We start from the raw sequence: 20,630 nt of genomic DNA, 5'->3' as shown, positions 1-20,630 counted from the left end.
AACAGAAGTCTTCCCTGGCCCGCAATTAAACTATTTTGAGTTTGCTGGGCTAGGGGTTGTGCGACTGTCGTGTACTCGCTGCCTTTCTCTAGTCACTCGATTGAGCTCAGCGAAATGGAGGAGAACAAAGGAAATATTGCTCCGAGTCGAACATCCAGCCATGGGCAATGTCCCGACGAAGAACCACGATCGAGTTCCTCATCCCAGGCTCATCATTCCCTTGCCTCGGTGGATTGCCAAGCTGATGATCCTGCATCGTCGTGCTCATCGACCCCGCGGACAAGCGCAACGCCGGTATCGTTACCCGATGGTGTGAAGAGGTTAGCTGAGATACTGAAGAAGCGCTACGTAAGTGCTAAAGTACAGATTGGCAAGGGGATGGGTGTAAAACCGAATAGGCGATCGCTGGATAAGATCTTTGTGAATGTGGTTGTGATACCGCGCGAAGAACTGGCTTCACTGAACGAACAAACTTTCTTCGGTTCGCAAAGCGATGTGCAGAAGTTGAGCCATGTGTTCTCGCGAGTCGCGGATAAAGTGCAGCACGTGCAACTGGACAATATGTTTGACTTTGGCTGGGAAGAACTTGATGAAGACGGATCAGTTCGTGTATTGGCTGTTGCATGTGCTGGCGCTGGCAAGACGACCATATTCTTGCTGAAAGGTCCTATGGACTGGGCAAGAGGTCTGATCTGGCATGAGTTTGACATTGTGAGTGCATTGGCGCTGCGTGATGCAAGTGTTCGAAATGCCAGAAATGTTGTTGAGCTGTTACAACTAGAGAGATACGGTATTGTCAATGCGGTAGAGCAAGGTGAAATTGCTTCGTTTGTACGCGCTAACCCGCAGCGTCTTTGTCTCGTGTTCGATGGCTTAGATGAAACGGTTCTTGACGACTGTAGCGATTTTGTGCGTGGCATTATTTGCGGCAAGGAATTGAAAGGTGTCCGCTTGATTCTTACATCACGCCATTCAAAAGAAGTCATAAAACTGTCTCTCTCATGCCCATTTGACCGTCGCGTAGAAGTGCTGGGATTCACCAAGGACAATGTGCACGAATACGTAAACAAAGTCCTCCCGTGTGAACCGGCCAGCAAATTGCTTGAACGCGTCAATTCTGATCCGGCTTTAGCGGAAATGATGCAAACGCCTTTCTTCACGGAGTCGACATGCGATGTTTTCCGCACTTGTGGCTTTGTTCCTTCCTCACTGTTCGGCATCTTCACGTCTTTGATTCTCAATATCGTTCGACAGAACACTGAGAGTGCGTATCCAGACTGGCCGTCTGTTCCACGTATCTTGAAGGAGAGGATCCTGGAGTTGGGTGAGTTTGCGTTTCTGATGCTGGTTCATAAGAAGCTGGTGTTCACTGACCATGATTTTTATGAACAGCAGGTGTCGGAGGAAAGTCGCTCGCTCGGTCTTCTTGTGGCGTGGGAGTCACTGTCGTATCCGTGCGTTGTTCAATGGCAGTTCAGCCATCTTTCGGTTCAAGAATGCCTCGCTTCCCTGTACATTGCAGCCACTATTTCTGATGCTAGCGACATTAACTTCCTCGTGAGGCAGGTGGGAGCTTTGACTGGTCATTTGAGTACCTTTTGGTGTCTGCTTGCATCACAACTGGTTGCAGACGCGAAGGAAGCCTTAATTGCAGCGATTCTCACTCAGCCTGTTTCCGACGAGCAGGATATTCGCAAGCTGAAGGCATGTGAAAGTGTGACTCATTTCCTTCGCTCTTCCGAGGGCGATCTTCTGCTGGTGACAGAGGTTCTGTGTGAACATCTCGACGATTCGGCCGTCCAGAGTCTGGCTGCTTGCCTTCTCACTGATCTACTAGCGGACGGTGTGAGTGTTTCTCAGGCTATCGAAGAAGTTCTTCCTCATTCTTTCGCTTCGTCATTGCTGGACTACGTTCGCGCTCTACTGCAGCTGTGGCGGCGCAAAGTACCCCGCGCTAGCATCAGAATGCTATCGACCGCCTTGAAACCTATCAATCCCTGTGCATCAACCCGCCTTCTTGAGTATTTCCATTCCAGGCCATCCACATCCCTTGACTCCGACCCATTGGGCTTGCGCTCGCAAGAAAAGAAATCAGTCATGACAGCTTCGTTGTCAGATGCAGTTTCGGCTGTACACGAAATCCTCACACCTGTTCGCCGTCAGCTGCTGTTACTTGCGTGCCGTGTGTACATGGAGTATGCGCAGCCTGGAACGGATACAGGTGACGTGGCCAATGCTACACATTCACCCTCGCCTGCTCTAGAGGCAGCCTTCTCACATTATGGCTGCAACTTTAGCTCTGTTTGCCTTTCGTCGGCGGATTGCTACCTTCTATCATCCGTGATTTCAGACCATCACAAGTCTATCGGCACTATCTCCCTTCCCAACTGCCAGCTAGACGATCGTGCATTTGAGCTACTGGCACCGGGACTTGTTCAGTGTCATGTATTATCGGAAGTCCGTCTTTCAGGCCGTGCACTAACAGACAATCTAGTGCCACGTATTTGTAGCATGATTTGCGCAAACCGTTCGACTTTGTGCAAACTTCACATATCAAGTCTGCAGTTGTCCTCATCCGGATACGCACAGTTGGTACCGGCAATAGTTAGTTGTCACCGTATCAGCCAGCTGTCCATTGGTCATGTTCAGTGCCAGGATATCACCACAAATATTCTCATATGCCTTGTCATCCTGGCTAACTGCAAGTTGCTGAATGGACCCATGCTGCGCTTTCGTATCGGCGATGAAGGTCTAGCTATGCTGTACCCCCTCTTGGTGTCAAGGCAACGGGTCGCCCTGCAATTTCAGTGTGCAGGGCTGTCATCGGCGGGTGCATCAGTGATCATACGTGTTATCACAGTGAATCATGGACACCTTGGCGTGTTAGCTCTGAATGGTCTGTCTGACATGCTCCTATTCACTCTGGCACCAAGCATAGTGTTGTGTAAAGCATTGCGAGTGCTGACAGTGCAATCTGGCTCTCTCACTTCCGAATCGCTTCCTGTGCTTGCTGGTATTCTGCTATCATGCCCCCTTCTCCATATTCTTTGTGTCGGTGGCAATACTCGCCTCTGCCTTGAGAACGACGAGGAGGGGTGTATGCGGTTTGTCAGAGCTGTACGCAGGAGTGAGAAGTTGGAAATGCTATTCATGCCCCATCCAGAGTTTGTGAATGATCACCTGGCCGGGCTGCTTGCTAGTGTGGCTGCAGAAGTTGAGCGTTACCTGCGGATTGTGTACGAATGACTGTGTAGGATAGTTGATACCATGCTAGCCCTACCCTACAGTCTGGTGGTGTGGAATGTAGACCATGCCAGCCCTACCCTACAGTCTGGTGGTGTGGAATGTAGGCTGTAGGACCACACAGACTACACAGTGTGTATATACATGTACATACTGTGCACTGAAGTATAATAATAGGTAACACACATTACTGATCTCTGAGCATAGTGTTCTTGTCCCCAGTACATGCTTCGCCCAGCAAAGCCTGCACCCCGTTGCTTCCCGTACGACACATTTTTGTTATGTTGGCCGGTTCGCTACATGCGCGCCCATATCTGCCATACAGCACTCAGGCCCTTTACAGAGATGCCCACCAACTCGGCCTGCTTTCTGTTCTGCGCCTTCGGATTTTCCGTCTTTTTGCAGTGTTTTTGCGGACTGCCAATGTACTGCCGTGTGCATCGTTTGTATTGCTTCTTTTTTACACTCATATGCTTGTTGGCGGCTGGATTTGCTACCACAAACTTTGTGTGACTCGTACCAAGACTTGATTGTTGTTCTACATGTACTGATGCTGTCGAAGAACCGCATGCACTCGCTTTGCTACAAGCGTATTTATCGCTCCGATTACGCTTGCCATGCTTCTGCATACATAGTTGAAGCTGATCAATTTTCCGTGCAATGCTGCTCAAATTCCGTACTGCGGACGAGGGAGTGATTTTCAGTGAAAAAAATACGGGAACATACGTAGATTTGGCAGCACTGCAGGCTTTATCTGGCGCAATCCCTTTCGTGCTCTCTGTCTCTCATGCGTATGAGGAGATCAGAAACCATCTACTCCAGTGGAACACTGAGCAATATACCTTGTTGAGTGATATTTTTGCTTGCTTTCTTTTAATTTCCTGCCGATGACGGACACATACATGTACATGTAGGCATGTAGTGGTTGATTTTTCACTTGAGAATTTAATAATTACGAGACGGGACATTTTCATTCCCTCAGAACTAGTGATTATATTTACGAGACGGTTTTGATTGTCTTCTCATCTCCTGAGTACATCAGCCATGCATGTAGGAATGGACGGTATTGCCTGGTGATATAAGTAGCTTGAGTGTTAGTCGGTACAATAGGCTGACTAGAGTACCGGACAACCAAGCCTAGTCTGCTATGCTTTTTCTTATAGTGAATAGTACACAATGAGCAATCATACCTGATATCGGTCTTGTCTTGTGCGGAGCGGCTGCATAATGTGTGTGTGCGGGGGGGGGGGGGGGGGGGGCAGAGTGTAGGGCATGGGTATAACGTTTAATATGTGTGTGCATTTGCTGGGGGGGGGGGGGGGGAGTAGTGCATGGGTGTAAATGGGGAGGGGGGGGGGGGGTGCATGGGTGTACGGGTATGTGTTTGTGTTGGACAGGGGGAGGGGAGGAGTGCATGAGTGCACGTGTGTGTTGGGATGGGTGGGTTGCATGGGTGCATGTGGGTGTATTGGGGGGGGGGGGGGTGTAGGAGTACAGTAATCTACATGCATGCCTGGTGGAAGCGGTCCGACTGGTCTGGCCATGGTCGGACCAACCATTGGACAATGAATTTGTGTTTTCTGCTAAGGAGGTCATGAGTAGCCGCCGCCATATCATACACAAACTGTATGAAAGGCTAGGATACGGTCGGACCAAACCCAAACTCGGTTCCGACATGGGTATGTGTGTCGGGGAGGGGGGGGGGGGGGGGCAAGTGCGGTGCATGGGCGTATTTGTGGATGTGTAGGTAGTGCATGGGTGTATACATTCACAATGCAGGATGGGGGGGGGGGAGTGCTTGGGTTTATGTGTGTGTGTGTGTGGGGGGGGGGGGGGGGGGGGGGGGGAGTGCATGGGTTTATGTGTGTGTGTGGGGGGGGGGGGGGTGCATGGGTTTATGTGTGTGTGTGGGGGGGGGGGGGGGAGTGCATGGGTTTATGTGTGTGTGGGGGGGGGGGGGGGGAGTGCATGGGTTTATGTATGTGTGTGTGGGGGGGGGGGGGGAGTGCTTGGGTTTATGTGTGGGGGGGGGGGGGGGAGTACATGGGTTTATGTATGTGTGTGTGTGTGGGGGGGGGGGGAGTGCTTGGGTTTATGTGTGTGTGTGTGTGGGGGGGGGGGGGGGGGGGGGGGGAGTGCATGGGTTTATGTATGTGTGTGTGTGGGGGGGGGGGGGGGTATGCATGCGTGTAAAGTGGACTCCACTTACAATGAACTCGCATGTTGCGAATTTAGTGAAAGAGCGAACCCGTGTTTATGTCCCTGTTTATAACGAATCATAATTATCTTGTGCTCGGGGGAGTCAGGGCAGGCAGCAGGTAAACCAAGTTACATGTACCTACTTGTCATGGGCCACATGCCAGTCATGACTTGCTGCTTGTATGGGCATTGGTGTGAGTGGTATAACCCACTTCGGCTATCAAGAACGAATTCTTCTGCTCGATTGTGTTCGTTATAATTATCAGGAGTCGACTGACATGTTCTTTGTGTGGCATTGCACACGTACTGTAGCGAGATTAGGCTAAACGACCGAATGAGACGATAGATTTCTGTAACTGACCTCACAGAACAACAAGGCCAAGCAAGACTAGTTTATATCTACTCGAGAAATCCATGATTTATTCAAAGTCACATATCAGTGAATAATGGTAAGAGTAGCGACAAACAGTTAACTAGCCTTGCTTACCCTTGTTGTGCTGTGTATCACGCTCTGTCTCCGCCGTGGTGTTGAGCACTGTCAGCACCGTGACTGGGTACATACTCCGCCGTGGTGTTGAGCACTGTCAGCACCGTGACTGGGTACATACTCCGCCGTGGTGTTGAGCACTGTCAGCACCGTGACTGGGTACATACTCCGCCGTGGTGTTGAGCACTGTCAGCACCGTGACTGGGTACATACTCCGCCGTGGTGTTGAGCACTGTCAGCACCGTGACTGGGTACATACTCCGCCGTGGTGTTGAGCACTGTCAGCACCGTGACTGGGTACATACTCCGCCGTGGTGTTGAGCACTGTCAGCACCGTGACTGGGTACATACTCCGCCGTGGTGTTGAGCACTGTCAGCACCGTGACTGGGTACATACTCCGCCGTGGTGTTGAGCACTGTCAGCACCGTGACTGGGTACATACTCCGCCGTGGTGTTGAGCACTGTCAGCACCGTGACTGGGTACATACTCCGCCGTGGTGTTGAGCACTGTCAGCACCGTGACTGGGTACATACTCCGCCGTGGTGTTGAGCACTGTCAGCACCGTGACTGGGTACATACTCCGCCGTGGTGTTGAGCACTGTCAGCACCGTGACTGGGTACATACTCCGCCGTGGTGTTGAGCACTGTCAGCACCGTGACTGGGTACATACTCCGCCGTGGTGTTGAGCACTGTCAGCACCGTGACTGGGTACATACTCCGCCGTGGTGTTGAGCACTGTCAGCACCGTGACTGGGTACATACTCCGCCGTGGTGTTGAGCACTGTCAGCACCGTGACTGGGTACATACTCCGCCGTGGTGTTGAGCACTGTCAGCACCGTGACTGGGTACATACTCCGCCGTGGTGTTGAGCACTGTCAGCACCGTGACTGGGTACATACTCCGCCGTGGTGTTGAGCACTGTCAGCACCGTGACTGGGTACATACTCCGCCGTGGTGTTGAGCACTGTCAGCACCGTGACTGGGTACATACTCCGCCGTGGTGTTGAGCACTGTCAGCACCGTGACTGGGTACATACTCCGCCGTGGTGTTGAGCACTGTCAGCACCGTGACTGGGTACATACTCCGCCGTGGTGTTGAGCACTGTCAGCACCGTGACTGGGTACATACTCCGCCGTGGTGTTGAGCACTGTCAGCACCGTGACTGGGTACATACTCCGCCGTGGTGTTGAGCACTGTCAGCACCGTGACTGGGTACATACTCCGCCGTGGTGTTGAGCACTGTCAGCACCGTGACTGGGTACATACTCCGCCGTGGTGTTGAGCACTGTCAGCACCGTAACTGGGTACATACTCCGCCGTGGTGTTGAGCACTGTCAGCACCGTAACTGGGTACATACTCCCCAGTGTAACTGACTTAACATAGAAAGTCACTTACTATTTATTTTAGTACTTTCCTAATATCAGGCATAGAGTCACTAGACGGGCAATACGTAGTGTCCACTTTAGATATCCCGAGAGGTGAGGTTGTGTCGGTATAAGCAATGTCCACAGTGCCTTACAGACTGTATTCGTATCCATCATTTCGGATCGACTGGAACCTGACGAGTGACGACATCGTGCATGCAGTGGGAATATCAAACACTAACATACAGAGGATTTCTAGCACAAGTATTATTTATAAATTAAAGTTGCTATGAACCAATGACATACTATAATCAGCAAAATATTATCCCTCTACCGTGGCGAAAATACATGAAGTCACGTAATAAAAGTACAACTTAATCGTATTCAATGTATGCAACTACATGACGTCATCTTTTGTTCAAGTCACATGACATCAGCCATGACATCATCAAGTATTCAGCGAAAAAATTCCCAATAATATCAGTCGTGTGAGCTGGCATGTGACCAAGGGATAGTCTCATCTATGCATGGAGTATGTGGTTGTGGGAGTGCATGCGTGGGCAGGGGGCATGGCGCCAGGGGGGTGTTGAAACTAGGTATAAAGGCTAGCAGAAATAATAGGAGAATAGCAAAAAAAGAACTCAATGAACCTTTCTAGCGTAAGATAGTAAATCATGAAATTGGGATAGGAGTATGTGTGTGTGTGTGTGTGTGTGTGTGTGTGTGTGTGTGTGTGTGTGTGTGTGTGTGTGTGTGTGTGTGTGTGCAGGAGGTGGGGTGTAGATCAGCACGAATGGGATAAACACATTTCCCATTGCAAGACTGAGCCAGCAGCCAGCAATGGGGAAACTAACGCAAAGAATCGGGATAGGCCAATTGGACGCAAACACACACGTGCACGTACCCAAACACATCTATATACATGTACATGTATGATACATCGTCACCTATAGTCAAACACACACACACGGGCAGGTTCGCGCTCACATACACACACATGTGCACACATACACACACACACACACACACACACACACACACACACACACACACACACACACACACACACATGCACACACACACACACATGCACACACACACATGCACATGCACGCGGTGTATACTGTAGCCTGGTGTACATCATGCGAGCAGTGGAATGGAGCAGGGAGAGGTACAGTACAGTGTACAGGACTACTCATTCCTCCACTGCTAAACAAGCTGTGATGAGATAGTCACCGTTACTGCTGATACTGACATGCTGATGGTGGCTTGTACTACGGAAAAGCACGCCGCCGCTTTGCCACACCATCCACGGGTCGCAGTCCAAGTGTAATTTGTTCCCCAGAGGTACGGGAGTTAGACGGAATGGCCAATCCAGAGCTAGCACTGGACCTGACTATTCAACAGCACCTCCGACCGCCGTAGTAGCTGGTATAGTGTCACCCGCCACCGAACTGTCCAGGGACACCGTGCAACCGGAGTATGGGGCCGCACAAAGGTAGTGTAGGATCCGGCCCACAACGAGCAACAGGAGTGTGGGGTTGCACAAAGTAGTGTAACACTAACCCCCAAGGCTCAACAGAAGTGTGGGGCCTCACAGAGTGGTCTAGGACTAAACGCCCAAAGCCGGGCAACCAAAGTATGGTCCGCACACAAAGCATCAGGGCTGCACACGACTGCACAATCGAGGAGCGAGCCTGGCACTGATACGTTGAGCACCACGCAGCTAATGGATTGAACACCTCTGGACCTAGCGAACATGCATTCAAAAGACGTGGCGGCGACATGCGGAAACTACTCGGCACTTCCGGGTGATCCGTAACCCGTCGAGTAGATGTCATAATTAGACACCTCCGTTGGCCTGCGTGCAGTGACGGACATCTGCCGTTGTGTTGCGTACTCAGACGAATAAACAGAGTCGTCGTCGCCGTTCCCGTCGGCCGATTTCTGCGTGATGATCGAGACTGGGCGATGTGACATGTACTCGGATGAGTACACAGAGTCGGTGTCGTTGGCCATGGGCGCCAGGCGACCAAAGTTAGCTGGGATCTCGCCGTAATTGACGTCGTACTCGGATGCTTCGGAGCACATGGTGTCACCTCGGTCACGTCGCAGCGGAGACAGGGAATGCTCGCCGAGAGAGTGACGGGCTCGTGGAGAGGGACTGCGCTTGCGTGACGACTTGACGTACTTAAGCTGACGCGTCGGAGAGTCCAGGCTCAGCTGGGAGGTGTTGTATTGGAAGTTGTCGTCACCTGCCCTGCCTGCTGTGTTGTTGTGGGCGACGCTGATTTTGGACGACGACTGTCCTTGCGGAGGTGTGCTATGGTCTGAGTTAGTCCACTCGCTACGGTCTTTGACGTCCATGGAAATATATTCCGACTGGTTCACTTTGGATGGCCAGTTGGGCCGTTGAGGTAGTTGTGGCGAGTTACCCGCCATTAGAGCATAGATTCCTTCTGACGGTGGGTCAGCAGTCTGAATCTCCGGCAGGCTTCCGCGCGCTGGAGGTGGGGGTGCGGTGTTCGAACACCTTTCCCTCGGCGAGCGCATGAATTTTGTGCTGAGGACGGTGCGCAGACCATGAGACTGCTGACCGCCAGCTTCATCAACACTGGTTCGATTCAGTAGCGCGACGGTGGACGTCTTGCGGTCGGCTCGTTCTGACGGCATGGCCAGGGAGCCACTATTGCCACGGTTAGCGATGATATCATTGTCGCTGCTGTGTCGCTTCTGGTGCTTCTTTGTAATTGCGCCGGCCACTGAAGAGATTTAGAAAACAACAAACACTAGGATCATGCGGTATGTTCATGGACACGAAGGAAGGGTCACTAAGGCAAAGGACAAAACAGCTATTTTTAACCCTCAGCTACTCAATATCTTTTACGGTTTTTTTTATGTTTCTCATCACCGCGTGCATAGTAGGTTTTCAGACATCTTGGGTGAAAAACAAAGTAAACACTTGCACATGCAGTAGGGAGGTTAAGCTACACGTTATTCTAGACGTGAATATAAAGGTTCAGCTTGCGTTAGTTGGCTCTCGTGTTGGAAAACAACGCGAGTGACCTGCAGCTCACGTCGAAATTTCGAGTTTCACGCCAAGTGAAATTGAGCGTCACGTTAAAAGTAACGTGCAGCTTAACCTGCCGAGCATACAGTAAAACCTGTCAAGGCGACCACTCGGATAAGGAGACCACCTGTCCTAGAAGACCACTGCAACCAGGACCAAGGGGTGATAGTTCCAGCCAAATGACACTGGATACGGCGAGCCGCGTGACCTGGTAACAGAGACCACGTCTCGAAGGTCCCTTGAGCGGTCGTCTTAGACAGGTTTCACTGTACATGTATATGTGTGCTCCGTCCGTCAGCCATGTATATGTGTGCTCCGTCCGTCAGCCATGTATATGTGTGCTCCGTCCGTCAGCCATGTATATGTGTGCTCCGTCCGTCAGCCATGTATATGTGTGCTCCGTCCGTCAGCCATGTATATGTGTGCTCCGTCCGTCAGCCATGTATATGTGTGCTCCGTCCGTCAGCCATGTATATGTGTGCTCCGTCCGTCAGCCATGTATATGTGTGCTCCGTCCGTCAGCCATGTATATGTGTGCTCCGTCCGTCAGCCATGTATATGTGTGCTCCGTCCGTCAGCCATGTATATGTGTGCTCCGTCCGTCAGCCATGTATATGTGTGCTCCGTCCGTCAGCCATGTATATGTGTGCTCCGTCCGTCAGCCATGTATATGTGTGCTCCGTCCGTCAGCCATGTATATGTGTGCTCCGTCCGTCAGCCATGTATATGTGTGCTCCGTCCGTCAGCCATGTATATGTGTGCTCCGTCCGTCAGCCATGTATATGTGTGCTCCGTCCGTCAGCCATGTATATGTGTGCTCCGTCCGTCAGCCATGTATATGTGTGCTCCGTCCGTCAGCCATGTATATGTGTGCTCCGTCCGTCAGCCATGTATATGTGTGCTCCGTCCGTCAGCCATGTATATGTGTGCTCCGTCCGTCAGCCATGTATATGTGTGCTCCGTCCGTCAGCCATGTATATGTGTGCTCCGTCCGTCAGCCATGTATATGTGTGCTCCGTCCGTCAGCCATGTATATGTGTGCTCCGTCCGTCAGCCATGTATATGTGTGCTCCGTCCGTCAGCCATGTATATGTGTGCTCCGTCCGTCAGCCATGTATATGTGTGCTCCGTCCGTCAGCCATGTATATGTGTGCTCCGTCCGTCAGCCATGTATATGTGTGCTCCGTCCGTCAGCCATGTATATGTGTGCTCCGTCCGTCAGCCATGTATATGTGTGCTCCGTCCGTCAGCCATGTATATGTGTGCTCCGTCCGTCAGCCATGTATATGTGTGCTCCGTCCGTCAGCCATGTATATGTGTGCTCCGTCCGTCAGCCATGTATATGTGTGCTCCGTCCGTCAGCCATGTATATGTGTGCTCCGTCCGTCAGCCATGTATATGTGTGCTCCGTCCGTCAGCCATGTATATGTGTGCTCCGTCCGTCAGCCATGTATATGTGTGCTCCGTCCGTCAGCCATGTATATGTGTGCTCCGTCCGTCAGCCATGTATATGTGTGCTCCGTCCGTCAGCCATGTATATGTGTGCTCCGTCCGTCAGCCATGTATATGTGTGCTCCGTCCGTCAGCCATGTATATGTGTGCTCCGTCCGTCAGCCATGTATATGTGTGCTCCGTCCGTCAGCCATGTATATGTGTGCTCCGTCCGTCAGCCATGTATATGTGTGCTCCGTCCGTCAGCCATGTATATGTGTGCTCCGTCCGTCAGCCATGTATATGTGTGCTCCGTCCGTCAGCCATGTATATGTGTGCTCCGTCCGTCAGCCATGTATATGTGTGCTCCGTCCGTCAGCCATGTATATGTGTGCTCCGTCCGTCAGCCATGTATATGTGTGCTCCGTCCGTCAGCCATGTATATGTGTGCTCCGTCCGTCAGCCATGTATATGTGTGCTCCGTCCGTCAGCCATGTATATGTGTGCTCCGTCCGTCAGCCATGTATATGTGTGCTCCGTCCGTCAGCCATGTATATGTGTGCTCCGTCCGTCAGCCATGTATATGTGTGCTCCGTCCGTCAGCCATGTATATGTGTGCTCCGTCCGTCAGCCATGTATATGTGTGCTCCGTCCGTCAGCCATGTATATGTGTGCTCCGTCCGTCAGCCATGTATATGTGTGCTCCGTCCGTCAGCCATGTATATGTGTGCTCCGTCCGTCAGCCATGTATATGTGTGCTCCGTCCGTCAGCCATGTATATGTGTGCTCCGTCCGTCAGCCATGTATATGTGTGCTCCGTCCGTCAGCCATGTATATGTGTGCTCCGTCCGTCAGCCATGTATATGTGTGCTCCGTCCGTCAGCCATGTATATGTGTGCTCCGTCCGTCAGCCATGTATATGTGTGCTCCGTCCGTCAGCCATGTATATGTGTGCTCCGTCCGTCAGCCATGTATATGTGTGCTCCGTCCGTCAGCCATGTATATGTGTGCTCCGTCCGTCAGCCATGTATATGTGTGCTCCGTCCGTCAGCCATGTATATGTGTGCTCCGTCCGTCAGCCATGTATATGTGTGCTCCGTCCGTCAGCCATGTATATGTGTGCTCCGTCCGTCAGCCATGTATATGTGTGCTCCGTCCGTCAGCCATGTATATGTGTGCTCCGTCCGTCAGCCATGTATATGTGTGCTCCGTCCGTCAGCCATGTATATGTGTGCTCCGTCCGTCAGCCATGTATATGTGTGCTCCGTCCGTCAGCCATGTATATGTGTGCTCCGTCCGTCAGCCATGTATATGTGTGCTCCGTCCGTCAGCCATGTATATGTGTGCTCCGTCCGTCAGCCATGTATATGTGTGCTCCGTCCGTCAGCCATGTATATGTGTGCTCCGTCCGTCAGCCATGTATATGTGTGCTCCGTCCGTCAGCCATGTATATGTGTGCTCCGTCCGTCAGCCATGTATATGTCGTCAACCAGCACTACAACCGGATAATGTTTGGTACAGGTCCTGAGCATGGTAGCATCATGTAAATGGTGCTTTTGTGTTTTGTTCAAATTATTCTTCACATGACAGATCACTGATGTAGTCACATTAGAGAGGTTCCGCGTACGATTTTCCGTGCCAAAATCCGTATGGGCACTACAGATTGTTCCGAGGCGTGCTCCATACGATTTTTTGGCACGGAGAATCCGTGTGGACTGGCTTTCATACGAACTGACGAATGCTGCTACACGCGGTCAAGCTTCAGCCGCTCTGAACCTACCCAGAGCTACGTCTCGTTACGGCCTGAATGCTATTTCATTTTTGGCAGCAGACAGATGGAATATGCTTCCACCTGGATGTCGTCAAGCTAAGCCCCTTTCTGCATTTGTCACAAGCACCAAGTCATTCCTAGGGTTCCCAGTAAAAAGGCAACGCCTGTTGGGAGTTCCCTAGTAAAATAATAAACTCTACTACTACTACTACTACCATGTTTCGTATCGAGATTTTGCATCATCGGGTGCAGAAAGATTTTTTGCGTGCAAATTTGGTACGAGAAACATCGATTTTCTGCGGGAAGTGTTGATTTCGGTACAAATCTTCAAAATTAAAAGGCATAGCCCGGGAATGTGACGTTTTGCGATCGTAACCTAGGCAATGACGGCAAACACATAAGTTGCGTACTCCGGAACATTTCACTGCTCGAAAACGACGTATAAAAAATCCGTAGCGCCTGTATGAATTTTGGCACGAAAAATCGTACTCCGGAACCTCTCTGTTATAGATGCTTGAGATAGTCACATGACAGATCACTGATGTAGTCACATGATAGATCACTGATGTAGTCACATGATAGATCACTGATGTAGTCACATGATAGATCACTGATGTAGTCACATGACAGATCACTGATGTAGTCACATGACAGATCACTGATGAAGTCATATGGCAGATCACTGATGTAGTCACATGATAGATCACTGATGTAGTCACATGATAGATCACTGATGTAGTCACATGATAGATCACTGATGTAGTCACATGATTGATCGCTGATGTAGTCACATGATAGATCACTGATGTAGTCACATGACAGATCACAGATGTAGTCACATGATAGATCACTGATGTAGTCACATCACAGATCACTGATGTATTCACATGATAGATCACTGATGTAGTCACATAACAGATCACCCAGATAGCCACAAGAATGGGGTCTAGTATATAAGCGATGTACTCGCACAATTCGGGTCAAGATGACCGACTGTATGAATATGCACTCACGGTCATGCTGGCGGTGTCGGTGCGAGGAGCAGACCAAGGCAATGATAGCTGCAATCACAACGGCCACGCCACTCGCTATGATACCAAAGTACGTGGGGTCCAAGCCGGAGGAGCTGCTCGCTGGACTTGTGGTTGTTGATGATGCTATGGAAACCATGACCGTGTAAATACAAATATGCACATACATACACATACCGCAAGCACACACGCACACACACATACACGCACACACACGCGCGCGCGCGTGCACACGCACACGTGCACACACGTGCACACACACACACATCCACGTGTAAGGGCAGGTGTACGGTGTATGTGTGTGTGTGTGTGTGTGTGTGTGTGCGTGCACTCACACACATGTGTGTGTGTGTGTGTGTGTGTGTGTGTGTGTGTGTGTGTGTATGTGTGTATGTGTGCGGATGTGTGAAAAGGAGAGAGAGACAGAAGATAGAAACATAAGACAGCTTAAATCAAACAAGCAAACAGACATACTGACAACCAAATGGACAAACAGAATGATAAACAGACAGCAAAGCAGTCAGCTTCACAGACTGACAAAGAAACTGTTCATCAGCTTAACAGACTGACAAAGAAAATTTAACAGACAAACAGACTGACAAACGGACTGACAAACGGACTGACAAACAGACTGACAAACGGACACCGAACACATGGCCGGCAGTCAAGTAGACTGGCAGACAAGGACATGTCAGTATTGTAAGTCAACAAATATTCGGCGCATATTTATTTTCGGCTATTTTCGGCCTGGTCATATTTGGCCGAAAATTTGTTGGGCTGCGACTTATAATCGAGTGCGACGTATAATCGGGGAAATATGGTACTCACTTGGAGTCACACCCGTAACTGACACTATCACAGTTGCTGACGACACGTTAGAGCGCAGCGCGTTGGTGAACCGAAAGACGACAAGGTGCTCCGCGAACGGAACGGCGGTGATGAGGCGCAGCGTTGCTGTGGTGTTGTGCCCGCTGGTTTCAAACGCGAGCGCGCCAAACGTGTCCATGTACGGCTCCTCGACCAGCTTGCCCGTCCGGTTAGAGTAGATGGCCCAGGTGGCCACTGGCGCTGGATTGCCGACTGCCGCACTGCTCACGACGAGGTCATCGCCGACCCGCGCCGAGTACGTGCTGCTAGGGGACGTGTACACCTCCGGTGCATCTGCAGCAGAGGACAGCAGCATGCAGGTATGAACTGTAGTCATGCTATCAGACACACATCCGGTGTATCTTTCTTCTTTTCTTTTCTTTTTTTTAAAGAACAGAAATCCGGCTCGAGACGAAAATCAATAACAAGAAAGATAACAAAGTTGCAGGGAGAGCGAAGCTACGACTAGAACACAGAAGTTGAGGGTTGACAGAACAAACAACTATCGAGTCGGGGCTGACTACTAGTATCTACCAGTGCAGCTGTGTAGGTGGGATCTGCAATGTGAACAGCAACATGCGATTTTTATCTGTACTCGGGCTACACTTTCCTGAATACATGACATTTCTGTGAGTAGCAGATCCCCTGCCCTGGACAGGCCTAGAGCATCTGGGTAATCCTTTAAAAATACAGAAATAAATACAAAAGACCAGCCACTGATTTCCCCGATGGCGATCATAGTGCACTGCAGAGATTTTTGAATTTCTAAAGCGTTGCCTGCATGCTGCGGTGCTGTTACATCAGATCGAAGCAAATAAGGTTAGACAAGTAACTTCAAAAGGCATAGACTTGATGTTGCAGGTCTTAGACCAGCATACCGCATCATGTTTTTTAGGTAAAGGCGTACTGTTCAGTGACATTGGACCAGTGTACCACAACATTGAATCTTCGAAGGCAGAGGTGTACTGTTACATGGCCTTGTGTGATATCGGCGATATCAACAGTTCATGCACTCAAAGTCTCTCTCTCTAAACTACGATCACAATCAATGCTACGACACAGTCGCAGACTTTCACAGTTGAACTCGGGGTCGAGAGAGCCTAACTCTCGGGAACGTACTTCTCTTGGTCTGAATCACGGAAAGGCAAAGAATGATTGTGAACACTAGCAATTTATAGAGGAAGTTAGCTATCGGGGAGATCGATAAAACAGCGCAGCGGAGCAGGGAGAAGGATCGCTAGATCGAGATGGACAGCGTAGAGTACGGAATAGCTAGCGGGAGAACAGCGGGCTTTGCGGCAGAAAGATCGAGACTACGGGAAAAGACAGCGAGAACTAGCGGAAAGAATATCGAAGAGAAACAATGGAAACGTTATGTTTAGGTAGCGAATGAAGAAAGAGAAAGAGACGCCAGCGGTGTAACGGAATCCATAACTAATTGCTAAAGCAAGGGAGACAGTGTAGGAAAAGTGATATCTATTATTATGTGTGTGGACCAGACAGAGTGGCGGCAGGAGGAAGAATAAAATCTGTGAAGCATTCAGGCTATTGACTGTGGTGTGCAAAAAGCGTGTCTATCAGGCCGGCGTACAGGTTTCTATAGATGACAGGTCATGCATGCAAAGTGTCACGTGCTCCTACGCTACGGTGCGCCAATACTACACCACACCTTGTTTTCTTGAGAACACGCCCTCGTGTTCAAAGTATACAGGTAGTAAACATGAAAGAAAAAATGAAGCAGGGAAAACAATATAGATAAGGGTGTCTTACGATGACGTTTAAAATGATCTTACAATTTATGGTTGTCTATAGCGGTGAGGTCGCTGGAGTGCATTCCGAGGCCGGAGGTTATAGCGAGGCGGCGGGCCAGCCAGCGGTACGGGTAGGTCGTCATCGCAGGTCGGGTTAATCTGGGCCGTATACTGTGCAGGAGCGACTGGCACTTCAGGCGGCCGAATATACGGCTTGAGGCGGTTTACGTGGACCGTCAGCAGTTGGCCCTTGCTGGCGTCTTCGATGGTGGCAGTGACAGAGTCCAGCACCTTACGGACAACGAACGGGCCGGACCAGTAGCTGTGTAGTTTGGGCGACTTTCCTTTCGGGACGACGGGCGAGAAGACGGACACTTCAGCACCGACCTGGAGACGTGGCTTTGTGTGGACGGTGCCGTCATAACCCTTCTTCTGGCGACGGAGGGCGAGTGCATTCAACTGGCGGGCATTAGCAAAGGCTGTCTTAAGGGACGCTTCCAGTTGCTGGACATAGAGCGGGTAGTCCGGATGTGGGCGTGGAGGTGAACCGTACATGATGTCCAGAGGGAGCACCAGTTCTCGACCAAACATGAGACGGCTAGGAGTGTGCTGGGTGGAGGCATGCACGCAGGACCGGTACGCAAACATCGTCCGTTGCAGGTGTAAATCCCACTCCTGATGGTCGGTGACACAGGCGGAGAGCATCTTCTCAAGCGTACGATTGAAACGTTCTATCATGCCATCCGACTGTGGGTGATAGGCGGTTGTCCTGGTCTTGGTAATATCCAGCAGCTTACATACGGTCTGCATGAGTCGGGACTCGAATTGAGGGCCCTGGTCGGTATGGAGAGCGAGAGGTACACCGTAACGGCACACGAAGCCATCAACAAAGTAGCGGGCAACGGTGGAAGCAAGCATATCTGGCATGGCGAAAGCTTCCACCCACTTTGTGAAATAGTCGCCGATGACGAGGATGTACCGATTTTGGCGTGCCGTGGCGGGTAGCGGGCCCATGATGTCCATGGCAACACGCTGAAGCGGGAATGACGACTGTTGACTGCGGAGAGGAGCGGCAGGCTTTGGGACTGGGCCTTGGCGAGCTTGGCAAACTGGGCAGGCCCGAATAAACACTTCAATGTCCGAGGTCATTCCCGGCCAGTAGTAGCGCTGTCGAGCTTTGTCGGCCGTCTTCGTGATGCCGAGGTGAGCAGCAATAGCGTCAGTGTGGAGCGCAGTCAGGATGTCCTGGCGAATTGCAGATGGGACAATCAGCTGGTGAATTGGTTCGGCGGTCGTGTCATAGCGTCTGACGAGGAGGCCATCCTTGATCACTAGGCGGAACGGGAAGACAACACAACAGCCAAGGAAACAAAATGCAGAAATGGATGCAACCCAGTGCAAACAGAGCGATGGCAACGAAGTCAAGAATATATACAAAATCACATCGGTCACTAACCGGAGCCCAACAGGAGAAGACGGCTGGCGAACGTGGGCTCACCGTCGCAGCTGGCGCCAGTTTAACGGCTGGGAAGCCTGGCGTTGAGGAGCAGAGCGGCAGTCCCGGGCCAAATGACCGTCTCGCCCGCAGTTCCAGCACGATGTAGGAGGGCGAGGGCTGGGCGGCATGCGGCGGGGTGATGGCTCGTCACGCCGATGGTAGCCCGTGTCCCTGGTAGATCGGCGGGCAAGCTCCGTCTGGACAGACTGCAGTGCGGCCACGGTCTCCGCCAGGGCCTTCACTTGGTCGGCTAGAGCGTCCCTGGTCGAAGATGGCTGCGCGGAACACGCGGGCAACGTTGGCGGGCGCTCCTCCGGGGCAGTCTCCGCGCGTTGGATTGCCTGATGTTGCATCGCGGCCCGAAGAGCGTCGTCTAGCGTGGCGGGGTTCAGCTCGCGGACCCGGATCCGCATGGCACGCGAATCCAGGCCCTGGACGAACTGGTCCTTTGCGAGGACATCCAAATCAGCAGGCTGCATGGCCGGGTAGGCAAGGCGTGCAGAGTGTCTTACGTTCTCGCAGAAGGAGCCCAGTGGTTGCTCCTTGGACTGGTGTGAGCCCTTGAAATTGGCGCGGTGTAGGTCCACGCGCTGGGCAGGCGCGAAACGGTCCTGGAGCGCCTGAATGAGAGCAGCGACTGGGCCCTGTCGGGTGGCCTGGGGCAGCGACTGGTAATAAAGCTGAGCCTCGTCGTTCAATGATATTGCCATGAACTGACTCTGCTCGGCGGGCGTCCAGGCATTGATGGTAGCCACTTGCTGAAAGTGGTTGAGCCACGTCGGCCAGCTGTCCGACAGCGAACCAGCAAATTTGTTTGGCATAATAGCGTGAGGAGGCACACGCGGGACGGCGGCAGGCGCAGCAGCAGCAGCACCAGCAGGAGCAGGTTGAGCCATGGTGACCGGAGCGCAGGTGGTGAACGAGATTCAGGACAAGAGGAACGAGGACCGCTAAGTGGACAGAGAAGCAAGCAAGTAGCGACCGAGACAGCAAGAGGACTAAAGAAGAAAGCACGTAGAGGACGAACCACCGCTGCCACCAGTGTGATATCGGCGATATCAACAGTTCATGCACTCAAAGTCTCTCTCTCTAAACTACGATCACAATCAATGCTACGACACAGTCGCAGACTTTCACAGTTGAACTCGGGGTCGAGAGAGCCTAACTCTCGGGAACGTACTTCTCTTGGTCTGAATCACGGAAAGGCAAAGAATGATTGTGAACACTAGCAATTTATAGAGGAAGTTAGCTATCGGGGAGATCGATAAAACAGCGCAGCGGAGCAGGGAGAAGGATCGCTAGATCGAGATGGACAGCGTAGAGTACGGAATAGCTAGCGGGAGAACAGCGGGCTTTGCGGCAGAAAGATCGAGACTACGGGAAAAGACAGCGAGAACTAGCGGAAAGAATATCGAAGAGAAACAATGGAAACGTTATGTTTAGGTAGCGAATGAAGAAAGAGAAAGAGACGCCAGCGGTGTAACGGAATCCATAACTAATTGCTAAAGCAAGGGAGACAGTGTAGGAAAAGTGATATCTATTATTATGTGTGTGGACCAGACAGAGTGGCGGCAGGAGGAAGAATAAAATCTGTGAAGCATTCAGGCTATTGACTGTGGTGTGCAAAAAGCGTGTCTATCAGGCCGGCGTACAGGTTTCTATAGATGACAGGTCATGCATGCAAAGTGTCACGTGCTCCTACGCTACGGTGCGCCAATACTACACTTGGACCAGTGAACCATTTAAAATGTATTTTTTTAGGGTAAGGCTTACTGTTACATGGCCTTGGACCAGTGAACCATAATGATGTATCTTCTAAGGTAGAGGCAAGAGTACATAACCCCCCCAGAGTGTGCAACGCCTGATCCAGGTGTGCATAGGGTCTTGGTCGAGCGGAATCGGATCTTTGCGT

The 20,630-nt window shown here is 51.3% G+C and overlaps 1 protein-coding gene across 1 annotated transcript in view; it reads right to left on the bottom strand.

Annotated features, from left to right (window-relative positions):
- Positions 1-7,528: 7,528 nt before the first annotated feature.
- Positions 7,529-20,630, bottom strand: part of LOC135827395 (mucin-2-like) — a 37,081-nt gene continuing 23,979 nt past the window's right edge. Inside the window, exons 11-13 of the mRNA XM_065339889.1 lie at positions 15,431-15,763; positions 14,585-14,728; positions 7,529-10,061 (exon numbers count right to left, since the gene is read on the bottom strand). Coding sequence (XP_065195961.1) covers positions 9,094-10,061; positions 14,585-14,728; positions 15,431-15,763 — 1,445 coding nt within the window. The 3' untranslated portion in view covers positions 7,529-9,093. The remainder of the gene's footprint in view (positions 10,062-14,584; positions 14,729-15,430; positions 15,764-20,630) is intronic.

The sequence above is a fragment of the Sycon ciliatum genome, chromosome 11 (genome assembly GCF_964019385.1).
Source record: "Sycon ciliatum chromosome 11, ocSycCili1.1, whole genome shotgun sequence".
NCBI classification, from domain to species: domain Eukaryota; kingdom Metazoa; phylum Porifera; class Calcarea; order Leucosolenida; family Sycettidae; genus Sycon; species Sycon ciliatum.
The sequence above is the reverse complement of the archived record's forward strand: the minus strand, read 5'-3'. Positions and strand labels throughout refer to the sequence as shown.